General features: G+C 39.9%; 2 protein-coding genes and 1 long non-coding RNA gene across 4 annotated transcripts in view; 1 reads left to right on the top strand and 2 right to left on the bottom strand.

Moving 5' to 3' along the window:
* The window catches only part of MPZL3 (myelin protein zero like 3), a 22386-nt gene extending 18121 nt beyond the window's left edge, over positions 1-4265 (bottom strand). Inside the window, exon 1 of one of the 2 annotated variants that reach the window (XM_008050918.2) lies at positions 4122-4265. In XM_008050918.2, coding sequence (XP_008049109.1) covers positions 4122-4191 — 70 coding nt within the window. In that variant the 5' untranslated portion in view covers positions 4192-4265. The remainder of the gene's footprint in view (positions 1-4121) is intronic. The other variant, XM_008050926.1, reaches the window with a different exon arrangement.
* On the top strand, positions 4098-11995 carry LOC103252304. Its single transcript, XR_503779.2, has 4 exons — positions 4098-4248; positions 5152-5183; positions 9391-9457; positions 11919-11995. It is a non-coding gene; the product is annotated as an uncharacterized LOC103252304 (long non-coding RNA).
* On the bottom strand, positions 6752-16644 carry MPZL2 (myelin protein zero like 2). Its single transcript, XM_008050944.2, has 6 exons — positions 16211-16644; positions 14764-14930; positions 14263-14473; positions 11977-12124; positions 9304-9379; positions 6752-7106 (listed from the first exon to the last, which is right to left on the bottom strand). Exons 1-5 carry the CDS (start codon positions 16266-16268, stop codon positions 9316-9318), a joined length of 648 nt encoding a protein of 215 aa, XP_008049135.1. The 5' UTR covers positions 16269-16644; the 3' UTR covers positions 6752-7106; positions 9304-9315.
* Positions 16645-19144: the final 2500 nt, after the last annotated feature.

Here is a 19144-nt window from a genome sequence, read left to right as displayed (position 1 = left end):
CCACTCACCTCAGCCTCCCAAAGGCACAGGATTACAGGCTGAGCCACCAAGCCCAGCTGAAATCTGCATTTTTAAAAGATCACTTTGTCCGGTGTGATGGCTCCTACCTATAATCCCAGCACTTTGGGAAGCAGAGGAGAGAGAATTGTGTTAGCCCAGGGACTTGAGACTAGCCTGGGCAACTTGGCAGGACCTCATTTCTACAACATTTTTTTTTTTTTAATAGCCAGGCATGGTGGTTCATGCCTGTAGTTCCAGCTACTTGGAAGGCTGAGGCAGAAGGATCATCTGAGTCCAGCAGATCAAAGCTGCAGTGGCTGTGAGTATGTCACTGCATGCCAGCCTGGGCAACAGAGTGAGACTCTGACTCAAAAATACATACATATATACATACATACATACATACATATCACTTTGGAAGGAGTCAAGAGTCGAGGGGAAGGCTGGGCATGGTGACTTTCACCTGTAATACTAGCACTTTGGAAGGCTGAGGTCGGAAGACTGTTTGAGCCCAGGAGTCTGAGACCAGCCTGGACAACATAGTGTGACTTTGTCTCTACAAAAAAAATTTAAAAATTAGCCAGGCATGCTGACATGTGCCTGTAGCCTAGCTCTTGGAAGTCTGAGGCAGGAAGATCACTTGGACCCAGGAGTTCAAGGCCACAGTGAGCCATAATCAGTCCACTATACTCCAGGATGGGTAACAGAGTGAGATCCTGACTCAAAAATAATAATAATAATAATAAAAGAGTCAAGGGGAGATTACTTAGGATGCTACAACAATAGTCAAGTGAGAAAGAAGGGAATTTGGAACTAACAGTGGGCAGTGGACATGGAGAAAACTAGGAGGACAACAATATAAGATAAAATCAACAGTGAGACTCCAACTAAAAAAAAGTTTTTTACCAAAAAAAGCCCAGATATGTAGGGCTGGAAAATTTCTGTGGTGCAGAGACTACTACCATAGTTAACCTCAAGCTACAAGGTAAAGTCCCTGAATGCCAAGTTAGGAAGAGATGCACTTAAGGTTCCTGCTCTGGCTCCCGCATACCATCATCCTGATCAGAGACAGGCTTGGGGTCAATAGGTAATCTAAGTTAATCCAATAAAGTAAGTTTCAGAAAATTTACTTGGAAAGTTATTTAATGGTTCCATGTCTTGTTTATGCTCCTCTCTATGCCTAAACTTTTTCTTACTTCCTACCTTTACCAAATTCTTATTTCTCTCTCAAGATTTAACTTTGATGACACCTCCAGGAACTATTTCCTTTATACTCATGGCATACCTTCCCTGAATGTCCATGATTTCTACTGCATTCCTCTCTTAGTACCAGATTCTAAAATTATCTGCTGACTTCTCTGTTTTCTCCAATATACTCAGAGCTCATCAAAACAGGGCCTAGCACATTGTGGATGCTTAGTAATATGTATTTAATTAGGTCAAACCAACAGCTTCCTTTTAATAAAACAAACATTATACAAAATACACATAAAAATTACACATTCTAAGCAAATTTTCATTACAAAATTATGGTAAGTGCATCACCATCAATAAAGCTACCTACCTACCAACTTCTTCCTTGTTAATATATATATCTGAACCCCATATTTATGAGCATTATTTTGCCACAACGTTATCAATGTATACAGTCACTTTATTGAAATCTAAATACTGGATAAGTGGATCTTAAGCGTATAGTTACAGAAAAGTAAGATCCACAGATGAACTAATCTATACCATTAGACATCAGAATGTTGGTTTCTCTTAGGGGAGAAGATATAATGACTGGAAGGAAGTCCAAGGAAGGCTACTGGAATGCCAGGAACATTCTATATATCCTGATTTGGATGTGCTCAGTTGCTGAAAATTCATTGAGCTATATACACTTGTGATATGTACACTTTTCTCTATATATATTATATTGAAATAAAATTATTTTAAAAATCAATGGATGTAACATAGTTTGAATCATCCACTCATGAAAATAAAACAGAAGAAAAATAGTCAATCCAATGTTAATTCATTCAGAAATGTCCACTCTAGGTCTAAAGTCCTTAAGATATTTGTTTTTTCATCTGCATAAAAAAGCATGTTTTCCCTGTCAAAACAGCCAAGTATAGAAATATTTGTAATAGTTAGCAAAAATGTTTAATCTGGGGTGGGTGGAAGAAAATCACATTTTAACATTATTTTATACGTGAAATAAATTAAGCTCCCAATTTTGTATGCCCCACTTTCTAAAATATAAATCTCCCAATCTTTGACCTATATAATTTCACACTAAATGGAAAAGAGAAGAGTGTAAGAACCCCAGTCTTCTTGGTCTAATGTTTCTATATACCTAGGTACTGATACAAGTCTGGCAGGACCAGACTTAGAACTTAGAGAGACTTCAAATAAGCTAACAACTGAAGAAGTCTTATCTTTGAAAAGGGAAAGCAAATAAACACTGGTGTGAAACCAAAGTCTGTCACCTAACTGACTCAAAAATAACATCAGAAAATTTTAATGAACTTTGAAAACATGCTAAGTGAAAGAAATCAGTCACAACGGAGCACCACGTATTGTATGATTCCATTTAATGAAAAGTCTAGAATAGGCAAATCCATAGAGACAGAAAGTAGATTGATGTTGCCAGGGGCTGTGGGAAAAAGAGGAATGAGGAGTGACTGTTGATGGGTATGGGGCTTCTTTTTGGGGTGATAAAAATATTCTCAAATTGACTGTGGTAATAATTGCATAGTTTTGAATAAACTTAAAACCATTGAGTTGTATACTTTAAATGGATACATTTTATGGCATATGAATTATATCTCAATAAAGCTTTTTTAAGGCAAAAGATCAATTCAACAAATACATGGAGATCATAAAATCATCTTTTAATGTTTGATTGAATTATTGATATACTGGACTTGACAGATGCTCTTCAGTGCAGAAGGACATTAGAATTAAGAAAATGATTCAATTTCTAGATTTTTTTTTCCTCAATAGGACAATATTTGAACATTTCCCATGTGTGCACATGCCCACAGAGGGGGAGGGAGGGTAAGGAATTGGGTTTATTTGGAGTGACAGTAGGCCAACCTAAATACTATATTGCAAAAGAATTTACCTAAAACACTGAACACATGATGACACAGTCAGCTGGGAAGGATCAGGGAGTGTGCTGGCAGCATGAATATTAGTCACCAGATAAATAGTTCCCAACCTTACCTGTTGAAATTTAGGACACTTGAAGTCCATATACATAAATTAAGTGTCCCTTTCAGAAATACCCACTACCCACAGGGAAATCTTATGAAGTTAAGAATTCACTATAATGCTAGCTAAACTAATATTTGATTTCCCAGGAAGACACACACACACACTCACTCCAGGAAGCAATTGCACCCTAACATGAAAGTAATTAGTTTGGATTGAAATTTATGCTATTTGAAAATTGCATGAAAACAAAACATCTAAACTTTAAGACAATGCCATGGTGTAAATGCTGTATTTCTGATATTACTAGATTAAAATTTTAACAGAATTGATATGCTCTTTTTTTTCACTTTAAAGTGTGTTATTAAAATGCTAAAGCAGTTGCTTTTTCCTCAACAATATGCTTCTCTATTGTAACAAATTCATAGCACGTCCCTCCTGTGACTAACAATCGTCTTATTTCATAGCCCTTGATAATGATCTACAAAAAAATTAAATTACCAACAGTCTTGATTTTGCTTCCCATAGTTACCGGGTCAAACTACTAAACACTAGAATCGCCTTTTTCAAATCAAAGTATACAGCACACAAAACCACAGAAGTCAACCACTGATATCACAAGGTGCCCCCAACGTCAGAGCTCTTTGTGGTTCCATCAAGTTATGCATCACCAAAACAGAATGCGAAGTCACGCAAAGTGGTCGAGCTCCCAGGGCTCAGGAAGGGGCTAGCAAGACACCACCGTCCTTCAGTGGGTGGGGATCACTAGGAGGGGACATCCTCCTCAAACCCTCTTCCTTCCTTTCCTCCCAGGAGCCGAGCGGGGTCTTTCCGAAGACCTCCCCCCCGGAACCGGAAAAGCGACCATCTTCCCTACCCCCCCCAGCCGGAAGTGGAGTTTAGCCAGCCGGCGCGCTCACCGTGGAACAGGACTCCCAGTAAAGAGAAGAGAACGCAGCTACGGGCTCTAGCCGCTCCGCTCTGCTGCATCCCGACAGCTCTCCAGATGCTTGCACACCTTGTTTACGGCTCCCAGTAACGACACAGGTAACACCGGAAGTGACGTCGGGGCGGGAGGCAGCCAGAAAACTTTTAACTGGCGATCCGAAGTTGCCATAGGAACCTGGCTTCTTTCCAGGACCGCACCTGGTTTCGCTGCACTTCCATTCTTTAACTCTTAAGTGGGCGGCCGACTTGGAAAATTTACTGTTTTGTTTTTATGGGATTCTGCAGCATGAAATAATCTGGATTCTCTGACTGTATTCAAGACATCCTTTTTACCTCTAGAGCTTATTTCAGTTGAACACTCTCAGAATAGATTCCCGTACATTCAGAGTTCAGAAAGACCTAGGAGATCAATCGATAGATAAATATGCATTAGGCCCTTGTGGTGTTGGTGCCACAAGCCTCTTTGGTGCCTGTCCTTTTTAGGGTAGCTAGTACAACATCCAGAATTGGGTGTTTATTAAATTACTGTTGACAGTGGCAGTGATGATCAAATCACTGCAACCTATATTCTGGGAAAATAGGAACTGGGATTTGTGTATCTATTGGTAGGAAAAGTGAAGTGAGATGCTGTCACATCCATCTGAAAAAGAGGTGGTACAGTACCCTGCTTTAATCATTAGTAGGCCTATATTATCCAGGAATTATCTCATGTTTAATGAAAGCAGGAGGGGAACACATATGCTTCAGCTTTTAGGAAGATTTAATAACTTTCTATTTTTCAATTCCCATTCCTTTATTAGCCTTGAAAGCTGATCGTTTTCTCTATTAAAAATGTAATGTAAGAGTACCAGATAGAATCTTTGATACTGTTCCCTGGAAAGAGTCACCAAACTGAGTTGTGTTCTTATGCCCAATTCCCTGCTATCCAAAGCAATGTGAAAATTCTGTGGAAATCTGTATACTTTTATTCATCCAGTAATTCTATCCATTATTGACTTCCAGGTTGTCTCCACTAAGAAAACTTTTCAGTGAAGGTAAATTATATATCCAGAAAATTATATTTTCTGTTATCTGCTGTATAGAATGTTTAGATTTACATATAAACAAATTATATAATCAATAATTCTTTATTACTAAATGTTTATTTACATAATGTTTAGGGCATAATAAAAAATAAATTACAATAGAAAAGTGCTTTTTAGGAAGAAGACATTAAACAACAGGTCCATATTACCCCTTGAGTATTTAGTCAAGACACAAGCGACACATTTTGCTGGAAAAATTCTCCCTGCATTTTTGGCTACTTTGTTATTCTTATGGAACTTCATCCAAGCCATCTGTTTAACGAAATATTCAGTTACATTTTCAAAGGTTGAATTATGAAGAAAATTATAAAATGTGGATTAAGGGTAATATAGCCTCCAAATCTAAATTTTCATTTCAAAATTGAGTATTGAAATTTTACTTTTTTAGACAATATAAAAGGCAGAATGAGACAGGTATGTAATGAGCTTTGGAATCAAGATTTATATGTAAATAATACCAATTTTTTAAAACTAGTGTTGGAAAAATATAAAGATTCAGTATTATTAAATACAGAATATCTATTTGAAAATTCTAGTTTGTTAAATAATATCTGCAGTCTACTCAATGAAAACTGAAAATATCAGGCTGTAAAGACTGAGCCTAAACAGTGAGATGTTTTCTGTCCTTTGAACAAATGCTACTGTAGCTTAAGATTGGAAGGACACTGGGAAACCATAATACACTTTTTAAAAGGCACTCTTTTTTCCATATCCCAGTTATAAAGTTTGCTTTATCTACCAGCATAAGGAAAGAAAGGATAAAGTTGTTTTCATTCAGTTAAAGTCACTTTGATATGTCTTTGTTCCATACCAAGTTCTCCCTTCCCCCAAATCAGGAAGTGAATTACAACCCAAAAAATAAAGAACAAGAAAAAATTTAAATAATTTCTGCCAGTTCTCAGAGTTTTGTATAATACTGTACAAAGTTAACATCTAGAGGTGATCTTTTTCAGCAGCCCTAAATTTTCAGCCTTGTAATATATGATTTCAGAATCTTTCTATTAATCTGTTTAATGAGTCTACTTAACATATGAGCATACACATTTGCTCTGTTATAGATTATTGAATGGGGGAAAAACATGATAAGATAAACAGTCAGTTACTGCTCATGAAAAACCTACACTGTTAGTTATTTTTCACAGCACAGAAGAAAGGTGACAAGTGATTCATCCAGAAGTGACATTTCCCAACTATTAGCATTTATGTAACCTTTTGTAGTTACTATGTGATTTAGCTTTGTGCTGTTGTAAACCTTGGGTTAATGGACAAAACAACAACAAAAAAGCTCTGTGGCCTAGAAATTAAATAAGATGTGCTCCATACTTAGGGATAACCATAGAAATAAAAATACTGTTTAGTAGTTTGAATTTAGGATTTACTGTTAATCAGTCTAAAACAGCTAGGAGATTAAGCTCACCTTCTAATTGAGAATCCAGGAAAGAAAAGGAGTAAACACATTCACTTTGGTAGCAAGAATGTGGCTCTAAAGAAACTAATATGTGAAAGGAAATGTCATGACAGACAAGTTGGCTTTTATCTCCCCCTTTGATGCCAATATATGAGTAACAAGTCATAATCCACAAGGAGTGTTTTAAAGGTAAAAATGTAGCTTCTTAGTTTACAAAAGTTAATGAGCATTTGAAAAATATTTGCACTCTGAAATTAAATAAAACCTTCATAATGAGGCTGTGTGTGAGTCTGGTGGTATCTGTTCAAGAAGAGCTCGATGCTGGCTCCAGAGCGATGTGCTTATCTAGTGGATATGTGCTGCAGAATTGGTTGGCAGGCAGGTCACAACTGGAAAAGCCAAAGAAACGTTTCCCTTAACTTCAAGAAATATGAGGGTTTTTGTTTTTGGAAACCTCCAACTTCCTAAAACACAAAACAAATTTTTAAATGAATAATATATTTGGAAAGAGTGCAATAGGAGTACTTGGTGCTATGAATTACATATATATTATTAGATCTATTCTCCATTCAGAAGGAAAATATTCCTAAACATATTCTCCCTTTAATGTAATTTATTAAAGAGTTTCTTTCTTTCTTTCTTTTTTCAGTTGGAGTCTAACTGTGTTGCCCAGGTTGGAGTGCAGTGGCAGGCTCACAGCCACCCCAACATCGACCTGCTGGGCTCCGGTGATCCTTCTACCTCAGCCTTCCAAGTAGCCGGAACTATAAGCATGCACTACCATGCCTGGCTAATTTTTTTATTTGTTGTAGAGATGAGGTCTTACCATGTTGCCCAGGCTGGTCTCAAACCCCTGGGCTTAGGCAGTCCTCTTGCCTTGGTCCTGCAAAGTACTGGAATTACAGGCTTGAGCCACAGCGCCTGGCCTGAAGAAGTTTCTTAATCTTTGTAACACAGTTCTCAAGAGTCAGTATCCTTAACTTATAGCCTTGCATGGACATTTGGATGATCCATAGCTCACTCAAAGACATACATTCCACATCCTCCCCACTTTTCTCTCTCATTATAAACAAAACCAAACATACAGAAAAGTAGAGAAGACAGTGTATGGAATTCACATATCACCTAATTTTGAAGGCTAAATTTTAAACCAAATTGCTGACATTTATCCCTAAATACTCCAGTATGCATTTTTAAAATAGGGGTATTTTTCTTATAACCACAATCATGATTACACCTAATAAAAACTAACAATAATTCCCTAATATTATCCAAATATTGACTATTTTTCCAATTGCCCTCAGACCCAGAAAGGACATTTAAAAATGTCTGCTCCAGGGATTCCTAGCCTTGAGTCACATGAAGGGGGGTGGGGATCGTCCACATAACCCATGTCTCATTGTAAATGGCTCCATGTTTTTATGGGAAGCAGGGCTTTGCTTTCATTCGATTCTCAGAGAGTAGTGATCTACATATATTTATGAGGTTTTTTTTTACAACTAGTTTATTCAAACTAGTATCCATCCAGTGAGGAATCACATATGGCACATTGTGTTAATCTCTTAAGTTTCTTATAACCTAAACAGCTCCTATCTTTATTTTCCATGACCCCAACTTGTTAGAGGATCTGCTTAATTTTAAAAAATCAATAGCCCTTGATAAAAACTCCTTGATACTACATTTGATTTTCTGATTTTACAACACAATTATTTTTCTCCATAATCTATGTTATAAATCCTTGAGATCTTTCATTGGAGCTTTAGTCTATAAAAACATTTGCTCCCATTTAGGAGAGACAAACAAGAATTTTACAAGGTAAAGTCATTAATGTCAATTAATTTGCAATTTCCAAGTGCAAATTTCAAGTTTACGTGTCTTGATTTACAACATCTAGAAATTAAATGTGTGGACCTACTTCAGAGAATGGAAGAAATTCTGAGCATATGAAAAATAAATCAGCCTACTTTTTAAGCCTGATAGACCTGAAAACTGGAAAAATAAAATTAATGCTATGATTAGTTTGCAATAAAAAAGGAGATATTAATTTTTTCATTAAAAGTTTATTAGTCAAGTGGGTGGCTCAAGCCTATAATCCCAGCACTTTGGGAGGCCAAGGCTAGAGGATTGCCTGAGCCCAGGGATTCAAGACCAGCCTGGACAACTTAGTGAGACCTCGTCTCTACAGTATATCAAAAAAATTAGCCAGGCCTAGTAGTACACTCCTGTAGTTCTGGCTACTTGGAAAGCGGGTGGCCGTGAGTGGGCCACTGCACTCCAGCCTGGGTGACAGAGTGAGACCCTGACTCAAAAAAAAAAAAGATTTATTTACATTTTGAACATTTATTATTATTATTAGTTATGATAAAAATAACCCCCAAAGCACAAATAACCTTAGAATTCTGTCAGCTTTAATTACAGTATCCACCCCCCAAAAAGAAAAATAGCTGCAGTAGAGTCCACCTTCTTAATTCTTCGCACAAAATACACTCAAAAGGGGAGCCATCGCTAAGACTAAGCCTTTTATCTTCCTGACCCAGCTCCTCTAATTTCATATAGGAAACATCTAACAACCTTATAATGTAATCTGGGAGCTCCACATGAGAGATGGGCTTCGCAGGTCAGAAAGCTGAGAAAAGAAATCAACTTATTTGGGAAGCTTACCATCTAAAAATGTCAGTCTGTGTCTTCTAGATAAACAGAGACCTTTTTTTCTTGGTTGAGCCTTTCCTCTTCTTTTCTGTAACAAAGAAGCAGAAACCAAATGTCAAGTAAACAAGAAAAGAAGCAAGAGAGACAAATCCTACAGAAGCTTTAGGTAAGGTATTCCCCCGCCTGTATTTTAGGAGAAATTACATGCACCTGGGAGTAGATCGAAGCTTACAGAACTCAACCAGTGCCATCTAACTAACCAGTGCCATCTAACTAAACATACTCATACCTCCACATGACCTGTGTATCTGAACTGTATTTCCTTTTCAGAATGTAAGGAAATACAGTTTGGGTGCTGATTTAGGAACTCCAGAAGTTTAAAGCAGGCACTTTATTTTACTATTAGTATCCTACCTCCAATTTTTACTCCTTATTTTATAAAAGAAAACATTTTGTGTTGACTTAGAAGTCATTTTTATTGATTATATTCTATTCAAACCAGAACCTCAGAGTTGGGTTTGTTTAATCTTCTTATATTCAATTCTGTTTGTTTCAGTAAGTATTTATTGAGGGAAACATGGTACTGGGACAACTAGATATCTACATGCAAAATAATGAGTCTGGATTCCTACCACAACCATATACAAAAATAAACTCAAAATGAGTCAAAGACCTACATGTAAGAGCTAAAAGCATAAAACTCTTAGAAGAAAACACAGGGGTAATTCTTAGTAACTTTGGGGATTAGGAGATGATTTTTTAGATAGGACACAAAAGCACTAACAACAAAGGAAAAAAATAGATAAATTGGACTTGTCAAAATTTAAACTGTTCTTCAATTTTAATGTTCTTGAATACATTATCAAGAGTATAAAAAGACAATCCATAGAATAGGAGAAAATGATTGCAAGCTGTTTATACCTGGTAAGGGTCTAGTATCCCTTGAACTCTTCCAATTCAACAATAAAAAGACAAATAACCAAACTTATTTTATTTTTTTTTTATTTATTAATTTATGTATTTTTTTAGTCAAAGACTTACTCTGTTGCCCAGGCTAGGGTGCAGTGGCATAATCCCGACTCACTGTAGCCTCCACCTGGGTTCAGGCAATCCTGCTTTCAGCTCCTGAGTAGCTGGGACTCTAGTCTCACACCTCGTACCTGAGTAATTTTTTATTTTTATTTTTTGTAGAGGTGAGGTATTGCTGTTTCCTAGGCTAGTCTCAAATTCCTAGGCTCAAACAATCCTCTCACCTCAGTCTCCCAAAGTGCTGGAATTACAGGCATGAGCTACCATGCCTGGCCCCAACCTCATTTTAAAATGGGCAAACTAGCCAGGTGCAGTGGCTCACACTTGTAATCCCAGCACTCTGAGAGATCAAGGAAGGAGGATGACTTGAGGCTATGAGTTCATAACCAGCCTGGGCAATGAAGCAAGACTCCAGTCTACAAAAAAAATTTTAAAATTTGCCAGGTGTGGTGGTGCACGCCCACAGTCCCAGCTACTCAGGAGACTGAGCAGGAGTTCAAGGCTTCAGTGAACTAGGATTAGCCTGGGCAACAGAGCAAGACCCTATCTCTTAAATGAATAAATAGATAGATAAATACAGAGGAAACTATCTGGATAGATACATCTCCAGATTATTATTATAGGAAAGCACAATCAAAACATCAGTGAGACCCCACTTCACATCCACTAGATTGCTATAATAAGAAAGACAATGAGTGTTGAGAAGGATGTGGAGAAATTAGAACCCTCATACATTGCTGATGGGAATGTTAAAATGGCCCAGCTGTTTTGGGAAACAGTCTGACAATTCCTCCAAAAAAGCAAACATAGTTCCCATATGACTCAACAATTCCACTCCTAAGAGAACTGAAAAATGTCTTCATAAAAACTAGTAGACGTTCATAGCCACGTTAGTCATAATAGCCAACAAACTGGAAGACCTAAATGTCTATCCGTTGATGAAGGGATAAACAATATGTCATCTATTCGTATAAGGGAATACTATACTATACAGCTGTAAAAGGGAATGAAGTTCTAATACGTGCTACAGCATGGATGATCCTTGAAAATATCATGCTAAGTGAATTAAGCTGGACAGAAAAGGCTACATACTTTATAACTTTGTTTCAATGAAATATCCAGAGTCAGCAAATCCACAGAGACAGAAAGCAGAGGGGCATTTGCCAGGGGGTGGGGAGAATAGGGGGCTTTTGTGGAGGGAGGCTTAAAACGTTTCTGGAATTAGTGAGTGTTGCACAACTCTGAACATTAAAGGGGTGAATGTTATAGTGTGTAAATTAGTGATACCTACTATCAGCACAGCAGACTTTCCTAGTCACTGATTCAGTGTGGCCCTGCTGCCTGCCTAGCCAATAGTGGTTCTTACAAATGTCTGCGTCTCTTTTTGGGATACTTTAGAAAAGCTTTACGCAGGCAGATTTTTATAAAATCAAATCTCATACAGTAAATCCTGTAATGAAATCTTTTGTAAAATTAAGAAACCTTTTGAAAAGTTACTCATTTACACCTAATTTATCTATCCTATGAATACGAATTATTTTTATGGGATTTACTCAAAGAGAAAAACATCTGTTTAACAATTGCTTAACCCCTTGCAGAATACCAAGAGTCACCATCAGAGTGCAAGAAGATTTTCCCAGAACTGCCCAGCCTTACGATGTTATCTCCACCACTTTATGAGCTCTCTCAGCCCATCGCTTTTTCCGGAAATGCTGGAAGAGGACCACCACAATGACGATGATGATCATCAGTGCACAGGCAGAGCCAATAGCCAGAGCCAGGAAGTAGACCTCAGAGAAGCGAACTGTAAGGAGAAAAGGATTAAGTCAAGATTATAAAAAGAGAAGCACTATGATGGAGTCTAAAGATATAGTAATAGGGATGTATTTCTTCAGGAGATTGAATCTTCCTTTCTCCTGCCTTTTTGAATAAAATATCATATTACTTTGTAAACCTTGAAAATCATACAGATACTGTAGTGGTTCTCACTGTGTGATCCTGGGAGTAGCAGCAACAATATCACTTGAGAACTTAAAATGCAAAACCTCAGGCCCACCCTGGACATATTGAATTAGAAACACTAGGGGTGGGGCCCAGCAATCTGGGTTTTCACATGTCTGCCAGGTGATTTTGACGCCATTTTGAAACCCACTGGGTGGGTTGCACTACCAGTGGGGTGAGGTAATTGCTGACCTCTTCAAACTCATTTCTCCCTGACTCCTTCCCATCACCGTCACCCAGCCAGTCTTTTATTCAGATTTACTAAGGGCCTACTATGTTCTAGGTACTGCTGTTAGAAATGCAAAGCAAAAAGAGATATTACCCACCGGTAGCTCATGCTCGCTGGGAAGGTAGTTTAGGAAATCAGTAACCACAGTCTAGTGTATAAATGAAAGCGGTAACCATCCTGGAGGGAAGGACCTCTAAACCAGACTAGAGTCTCTGAATCCTGGTTCTCCAGTCCTTTAGCTTAATTTCTTATGTAAACTTCAATAAACCCTCAGAGCCAGAAAGGACATTTAAAAATGTCTGCTCCAGGGGCTCCTAGCCTTGAGTCTCATGAAGGAGAGTGGGGAGCGGCCACATAATCCATATCTCATTGTGGATGACTCCATTTTTTATGGGAAGCAGGGCCATGGCTTTCATTTGATTCTCAGAGAGTAGTTATCCACATATATTTAAAAACAATTGGTTTTTTGGTCCAACCTGATCATTTTGCAGTTGAAGAAACTGAGGTCGCAAAACATTACACTATTTCTTTCAGTACTCAAATGACTTCTCCAAGGTCACACAGCCCTATTGGCAGAGGCTTGAGGAATGATTTTAGACTGTACTGGGAATGAAAGGAGGAAATCATAACATTTTATAGGTTTATACATTTGGGCTAGTAGTGTATTGGTTAAGAGCACACAGCAGGAGAGAGCTAGATTAAAATACCAGTTTACCATTTACTAGCTGTGTGATTTAGAGTGATTCACTTATTTGCACCCCAGTCTCCTCAAGTCTAAAATAGAGATAGTAATCTTCATTTCTTGAGTTCTTATAAATAAAATAATTTACATAAATTGTTCCATAATAAGCACTTAATACATGATAGCTATTATCATTTTCAGAACAGTTCAGAATTTTGGAGATTTTCACATTGATTGTCTCATTTTTTTCCTCACTGTATTTCTCGATGTATTACTTTACAGATGAGGAAAATAAGATTTATTTATAGCTGGTAAATGGTAGCAGTGACTCAAAGCCAGATCTACAACTTGTAAGTTTTGGGTACTTTGCTGTGTTACCTGGCATAGTTTACCAGGTTGTCCTTTATAGGAATGCAGGCAATACAACGCACCAGTTCAGAGCGCAATCTTAAAGTCACAGGTGATGAAGGTTGAGTTCTAAGTTACCAGCTACATGTCTTAGGGCAAGTAACTTAGCCTCCATGAGCCTGTTGCAAAACAGGAGGCACTAAGTGCACAAGAAACTGATGAGATAGTTAAGGCCCTGACATTTGGGAAGTACTCAGTAAGCATTAACTGCCATTATTGATGTCTGCCTTCTAGAGTGGTGTGAGGATTAAATGATATAGTGTGTGTCAAGCACTTTGAACAGTGCCCAGCACGCAGTAGGTACTCAGTAAGTATTGTGAATAAATAAGTGAATGAATAGACCTGTTGTTAGTCTGTTATCAGAGTTGCTTCCTCTCCCTTTCGTGATCTCAGTGCCATTTTTGTAACAGATTCCCTGCGTTCTTTTGCTTTACTTTCTTTTTTTTTCTACAACCAAACAAAGCCTTTCTCTTTTTACTCCATGACTCTTCAGTCTCCCTCTGAGACTCCCAGCTCCAAAGGGCTGGTCCCTCTCTCCACCCTTTCAGTCATCACAACAGACTGTCCCTCTCTTCTACAAACTCCCACACTTCCCAAAACCCCTGTTCCCTGTGTAACCTACCAGTGTGCACGACGCTCAGCCGGATCTCCCCTATCACCCCATCCACATCAGGTGGGTTCTTCACCTGGCAGGTGTATGTCCCATTGTCATCAAACTGCAGTTTCCAGAGCATGATAGAGGCGTCATACCGCTCCAGGTTCCCATCCCAGGTCACCCGGTCCTTGAACCGCCCACTCATGGGTTTGAAGGGATCCATGTGGTAGTAGAATACCTAGACAGCAGAAATGGCAAGAGTCTTTCTTATTCGGTACCTGGGCAAGGAGGCTGAGATGGTGGGAGCAGAAGAGAAACACCAGTGAGCCTCTAACTGTGCTGTCCGCAGCTCTCACTTGCTCTCCTCCTCACTTGGGCTTGCAGTTCTGTCTGTCCCAAGAACTGTTTCCCAGCTCAACCCTGTGCTTGTTGCTAAGAAAATTACTATTCTGGGAGGGCAAAGAGAAATAGGCCAGCTTATTCTTTTCCTAACCATGGGTCCCTAGAAAATGACAGTAATCTACTTACAAACTGCTCAGGTCCCCCATCTTGAGGACGGAAGTTCCAAGTCACTGTGAGAGCATCACCCACAGGGGCAAAGCTGGAGAAAGTGCATTTTAACCGAGCGTCTGTCCCGTTAACAGCCTCCAGCACGCGGGAGGTATAAATTTCCACAGCTTCTATAGGCCAGAGAGCTGCAGTGAAGAAAAGGGAAAAGAAGGGTTAATAGGGGTATTGTGAGAACTTGTGCTGATACTTCCAAGATAAATATCTGAGTAGAGCATAAAGTGGAACTGAGATGCCCCAGTTCCCAAGCCTACTTTCCCCAGAGTCTGGCTACTGTGACCCACATGCAACTGTGACCCTCTCATTCCATATGACAACTAGAAATTCCACAGTGAACCTTTCTAGTGCTCTTACTTTCTCCACCACGTGATAGGCTAGCCTCGTAGTACCGACTTCCAAACTTTTGATAAACTACAAACATCAGCAAATAACACTGAAAGCAGAAACAAATTAAAATGAATCATAACATGGATTAGACATTACACTATGTATTAAGATTAAGCATTACATAGCCGGGCTCGGTGGCTCAGCCTGTAATCCTGTGCTTTGGGAGGCTGAAGCGAGTTGATTGCCTGAGCCTGCGGGTTCAAGACCCGCCTGGGCAACTTGGCGAGACCTCATCTCTACAATAAATCAAAAATGAGCCGGGTGTGGTAGCGTGTGCCTGTAGTTCCAGCTACTTGGAAGGCTGAGCGGAAGGATCGCCCAAGCCCAGCAGGTCAAGGCTGAAGTGGCCAGGAGTGGCCACTGCACTCCAGTCTGGGTGACAGAGTGAGACTCCAACTCAAAAAAAAAAAAAAGATTAAGCTTTATATATTGTATTAAAAGTCTCCTAGCAGGTAAGTTTTCCAGAGTGGGTCCTTATTATATGGATTCTGTACTATTACTAGTCTTCCACAGAAATAGAATTAATCAACTCCAGATAGCCTATGCTTGTCCACACCCCTGGAACCTTTATACCACGTGGCATTTTTTACCATGATATTTACATTTAGAATGTGTGTGTTGGGGCAGTTTCAAAACCACAGTGGGTCTTTCTCTCTAACAATCTAAGCTTTCTCAGTGCTGCTGAGAGTCCCAAACATGACCCACACACAGAAATCCAAGTGCCAAGTCCTGCTGGCAGCAGGAGGTTGAGAGTGGCTACAAAAAAATGGTGTGTAACCTGAGATTAGAAAGCCCTCTCTGTGCCTGAATCACTGGCAGCCAAACACACCTAAACCTGTTTGTCCAAAAGCAGTTCCCCCAAAACAACCCACCAACTTCAGTTTCAGTAAAATCAAAACTAAAGCAAACTACAACTGTGACTCAGGCTCCCAGACAAAGCTCTAGCAACTTCTAAGACAATTAGCTAACTTTATAGGGTAGGCGATGAAGGAGGAAACTGAGTGAAGCCTGTGGCTCTTACCTGTGAGCTGTATGCCAAGGAGAAGCAGCACCACACGAGCAGGGCTCTTGCCATACATGAGGGAACCCAGCCCTGGCCCCAGAGACCAGACCGGCCAGACAGAGGGCTCCTTCACCTTGCCAAGGCCACTCCTGGAGGAGCGCAATGCGTTTTCCCAGAGAGAGGAGTCTGAGCTGAGCTCCTCACCTATGCCCGTGACTCATCCCGCTCTGCCTGTGCACTTGGCTGAAGGGAAAGGTGGGGCCTCAGCTCCCAATGCCCTCCTTCCCTTCCTCCCTCCCGCCTTCTGCACTAAGAGCTCGAGCTCCTCTGCACAAAGGTTCCAAACTCTGCAGTCCTCTCTTTACTCTTCAGTTAGTCTGGCTGGGTCTGGCCTCTAGATGGCCTCAGAAACAGCCAGAGGAGGTGGTGCAAGTCTGAAATGTCCCAGGCTGCTTTGGGTTTGGCCCCCACAAGCCCTTTTAAACAGGCTTGCCTGGAAAGTGAATGTTGAAAGTATCTTGCAGTGATTTCATTTCCCAAAGCACCAAACCACCACCACGGGCCTCGTGAGCCTAGGACTGGATTCAACACAACTCCAAAACTAGAAACAGAATTCCTTGGGGCCCTCTGTGGGCAAAAAGCTGAGACCCTCAATTTTAACCAAATGTTACCACAAGGATTTCTGCACCTCTTCTAGCTTGTAGCTTTCTCTGAGACCCAGCAGAAACAAACTGACCAAATCAAATCTCAATGTCTAATGATCTTTTACCTTTCCCGAATTTAAAGACAAATCAAGACATCATCCCTTCTCATTTATCCTACCACCTCACTGCCCTTTGTAAAGTGCTTTCTTGCTGATGATCTCATCTCCACAACATTAAGCATTCCTATTTTACAATAAGCTGAGGACACTAAGAGCCCAGAGAAGGTAAATGATTTGCCTAAGGTTATACAGCTACTAGGTGGCAAAGTTGGGACTTGTCTTAAAAGTCTAGTGCTCTTTCCATCAAATAACAGCTAATATAAATAATCAGACAGAGGGCTCTCAAGGAAAAAATTTTCATAATTTTCCTGTGCCTCAGGTTTCGTCTGCCATTTTTAGGGCAGCCATCTATCTGAGAAGCCTAAGGAATTGAGGAATTTAAATGTGAAAAGATGCCTTCTTGTCTGGGTCATTGTTACAGATTAAAGAAGCAGTGAGGAAACATCAGCAGGAGGGGGGTGAAGATTATACATGCAGTTAGGATAGGCTTGGCCAGGAATCTAACCCTGAACAGAGACACATGGCCCTTCTCCCTCGATTAGCAGTCTGGGAACTCCAGTGACTCATAAAATCTCCTAGCTGAACCCTGGAACAGAGAGTTGCAAGGAACAGGAGAAAGGGGCAGGCTGAGTAGAAGAAGATAAAACATCATAAAGGGAAAAAAAGAGAAAAGTCCACCAAAAGAGAGGCAAAACACAGAAGTGAAAAAAAGAAAAGAAAAGAAGAGCAACAGGAGAAAGATAACATGGACCTGGAGAAAATCAGGTAGACAAACACAAAAACTTGATGTGTTGGGATTGAGAAACCAGAAGCTGTCCCGAATGAGATCTGCTGTGTGCTAGCCGGAACCTATTGAATGATGAGTGTTTCTGAAATAGTGTGGCTCCTTTGTCAGCTTCTAGGTCAGAAAGGAGCCCAAAATCAGACTGCTGGGGGAACCTTTCAGTCGATGGTGAGGGAGGATAAGATACAGCCTTTCTGGTATGTAGGTCAGAAGAGTTCAGCTCCACGAGCCTGAAAGGAAAAGAGTTAAGGAAACTCAATCTTGGTTGGCTTTCTACTTTACAGGGAAATACAGCTCCAGAGGAAGGAGAGGTGGAGCCAGGGTTTTGAAGCCTAGAGCACGTTGCAAAATTTGGTGAGAGGTTGGGTTACCACAGAGCTCAGGGATACAGTGAAAAGCAGCAGGAGAGGAATCAGGGCAGGAAGAACTGAACAAACTGCCTGTTGTCAGAAGCAGAATTCCTACCCCAGGTAGCCAAACACCCTGCGAGCTGGCTGCCAGCCTTGCTTTGAGGGGCTGCAACTGCACTGCCCAGATCTTGTTCCTCAGCGGAGTTCATGTTCCTGGCTTTGTGCCCGGTAACGCCCAGTTCCTTCCAGTTAGCAGGAGTGGCTCCAGAGTCACCCACCCGGGTCCCCTCCCTGGGCGTGGAAGTTCTGACTGAGGGCAGAAACTCCTTAAGAGAAAACACTAAAGAAAAACATTTATCTCTCAGAGGTCCTTGGATGCTGGACAGCAGGACTTTGATCAAAATTGAAGGCATCTACACAGGCCCATGCTATAGTCCGTGTCTAGGCAAATGAGAGAAAAGGAAGAGTTCTGGAGATTAAAAAGAAGGTAAACTTTTCAGAGACATCATTTTCTTTCTAAACTTTTCCAGAGGAAGATCCTGATTGTCATTAAAATTTGTGACATACCAATAGTTTTGACAGCATTCATCTGTCCCAACCCTCTACACATTGCCCAAAAAATATTTCCAAGTATCTCAACTTTAGCTGTAGGAAACTCACTGGGGACTCAGGAGACATTAGGGACACTGGCCTGTATCAATATTTGTAAAATTTGTTCTCAGCATCCTAGGCAAATTTTAAATTTTTTTTTTTACCTCAAGATGAAATCAACATTCTGTAAAGCAAGGAGAACAAATAGTTTAGCTTTTAGGGTGACTCAAATAAAATGTTTATTTACTGAAAAGTTTCTGCCCATATGTCTTACTAGGAAAAATGCAGACATACACAAAATAAGACATTTCTAGCTGGGAGAAAATCAGTCTAAAGAGGATGGGGAGGTGGAGTATGTAAGTAAACAAATGATTACCATATTTGTAATTTAAAATTCAGTTCTTCAGAGATAAATAGGAATTCTAGAAAGAGAGAGGAGAAACCAAGGTCTTCTTATTGGGGCC

Source organism: Carlito syrichta, unplaced genomic scaffold (assembly GCF_000164805.1).
Source record: "Carlito syrichta isolate Samal-C Ts95f unplaced genomic scaffold, Tarsius_syrichta-2.0.1 Scaffold63326, whole genome shotgun sequence".
Taxonomy (NCBI): domain Eukaryota; kingdom Metazoa; phylum Chordata; class Mammalia; order Primates; family Tarsiidae; genus Carlito; species Carlito syrichta.
The sequence above is the reverse complement of the archived record's forward strand: the minus strand, read 5'-3'. Positions and strand labels throughout refer to the sequence as shown.

Coding starts and splice junctions, on each gene's coding strand:
- MPZL2 (XM_008050944.2), bottom strand. CDS start 16,268: ATGTATGGCAAGAGCCCTGCTCGTGTGGTGCTGCTTCTCCTTGGCATA. Junction 14,474..14,763: donor ATGGGGGACCTGAGCAGTTT/GTAAGTAGATTA, acceptor TCTGCTGTCTAG/GTATTCTACTACCACATGGA. Junction 9,380..11,976: donor AAAGTGGTGGAGATAACATC/GTAAGGCTGGGC, acceptor TCTTTGTTACAG/AAAAGAAGAGGAAAGGCTCA.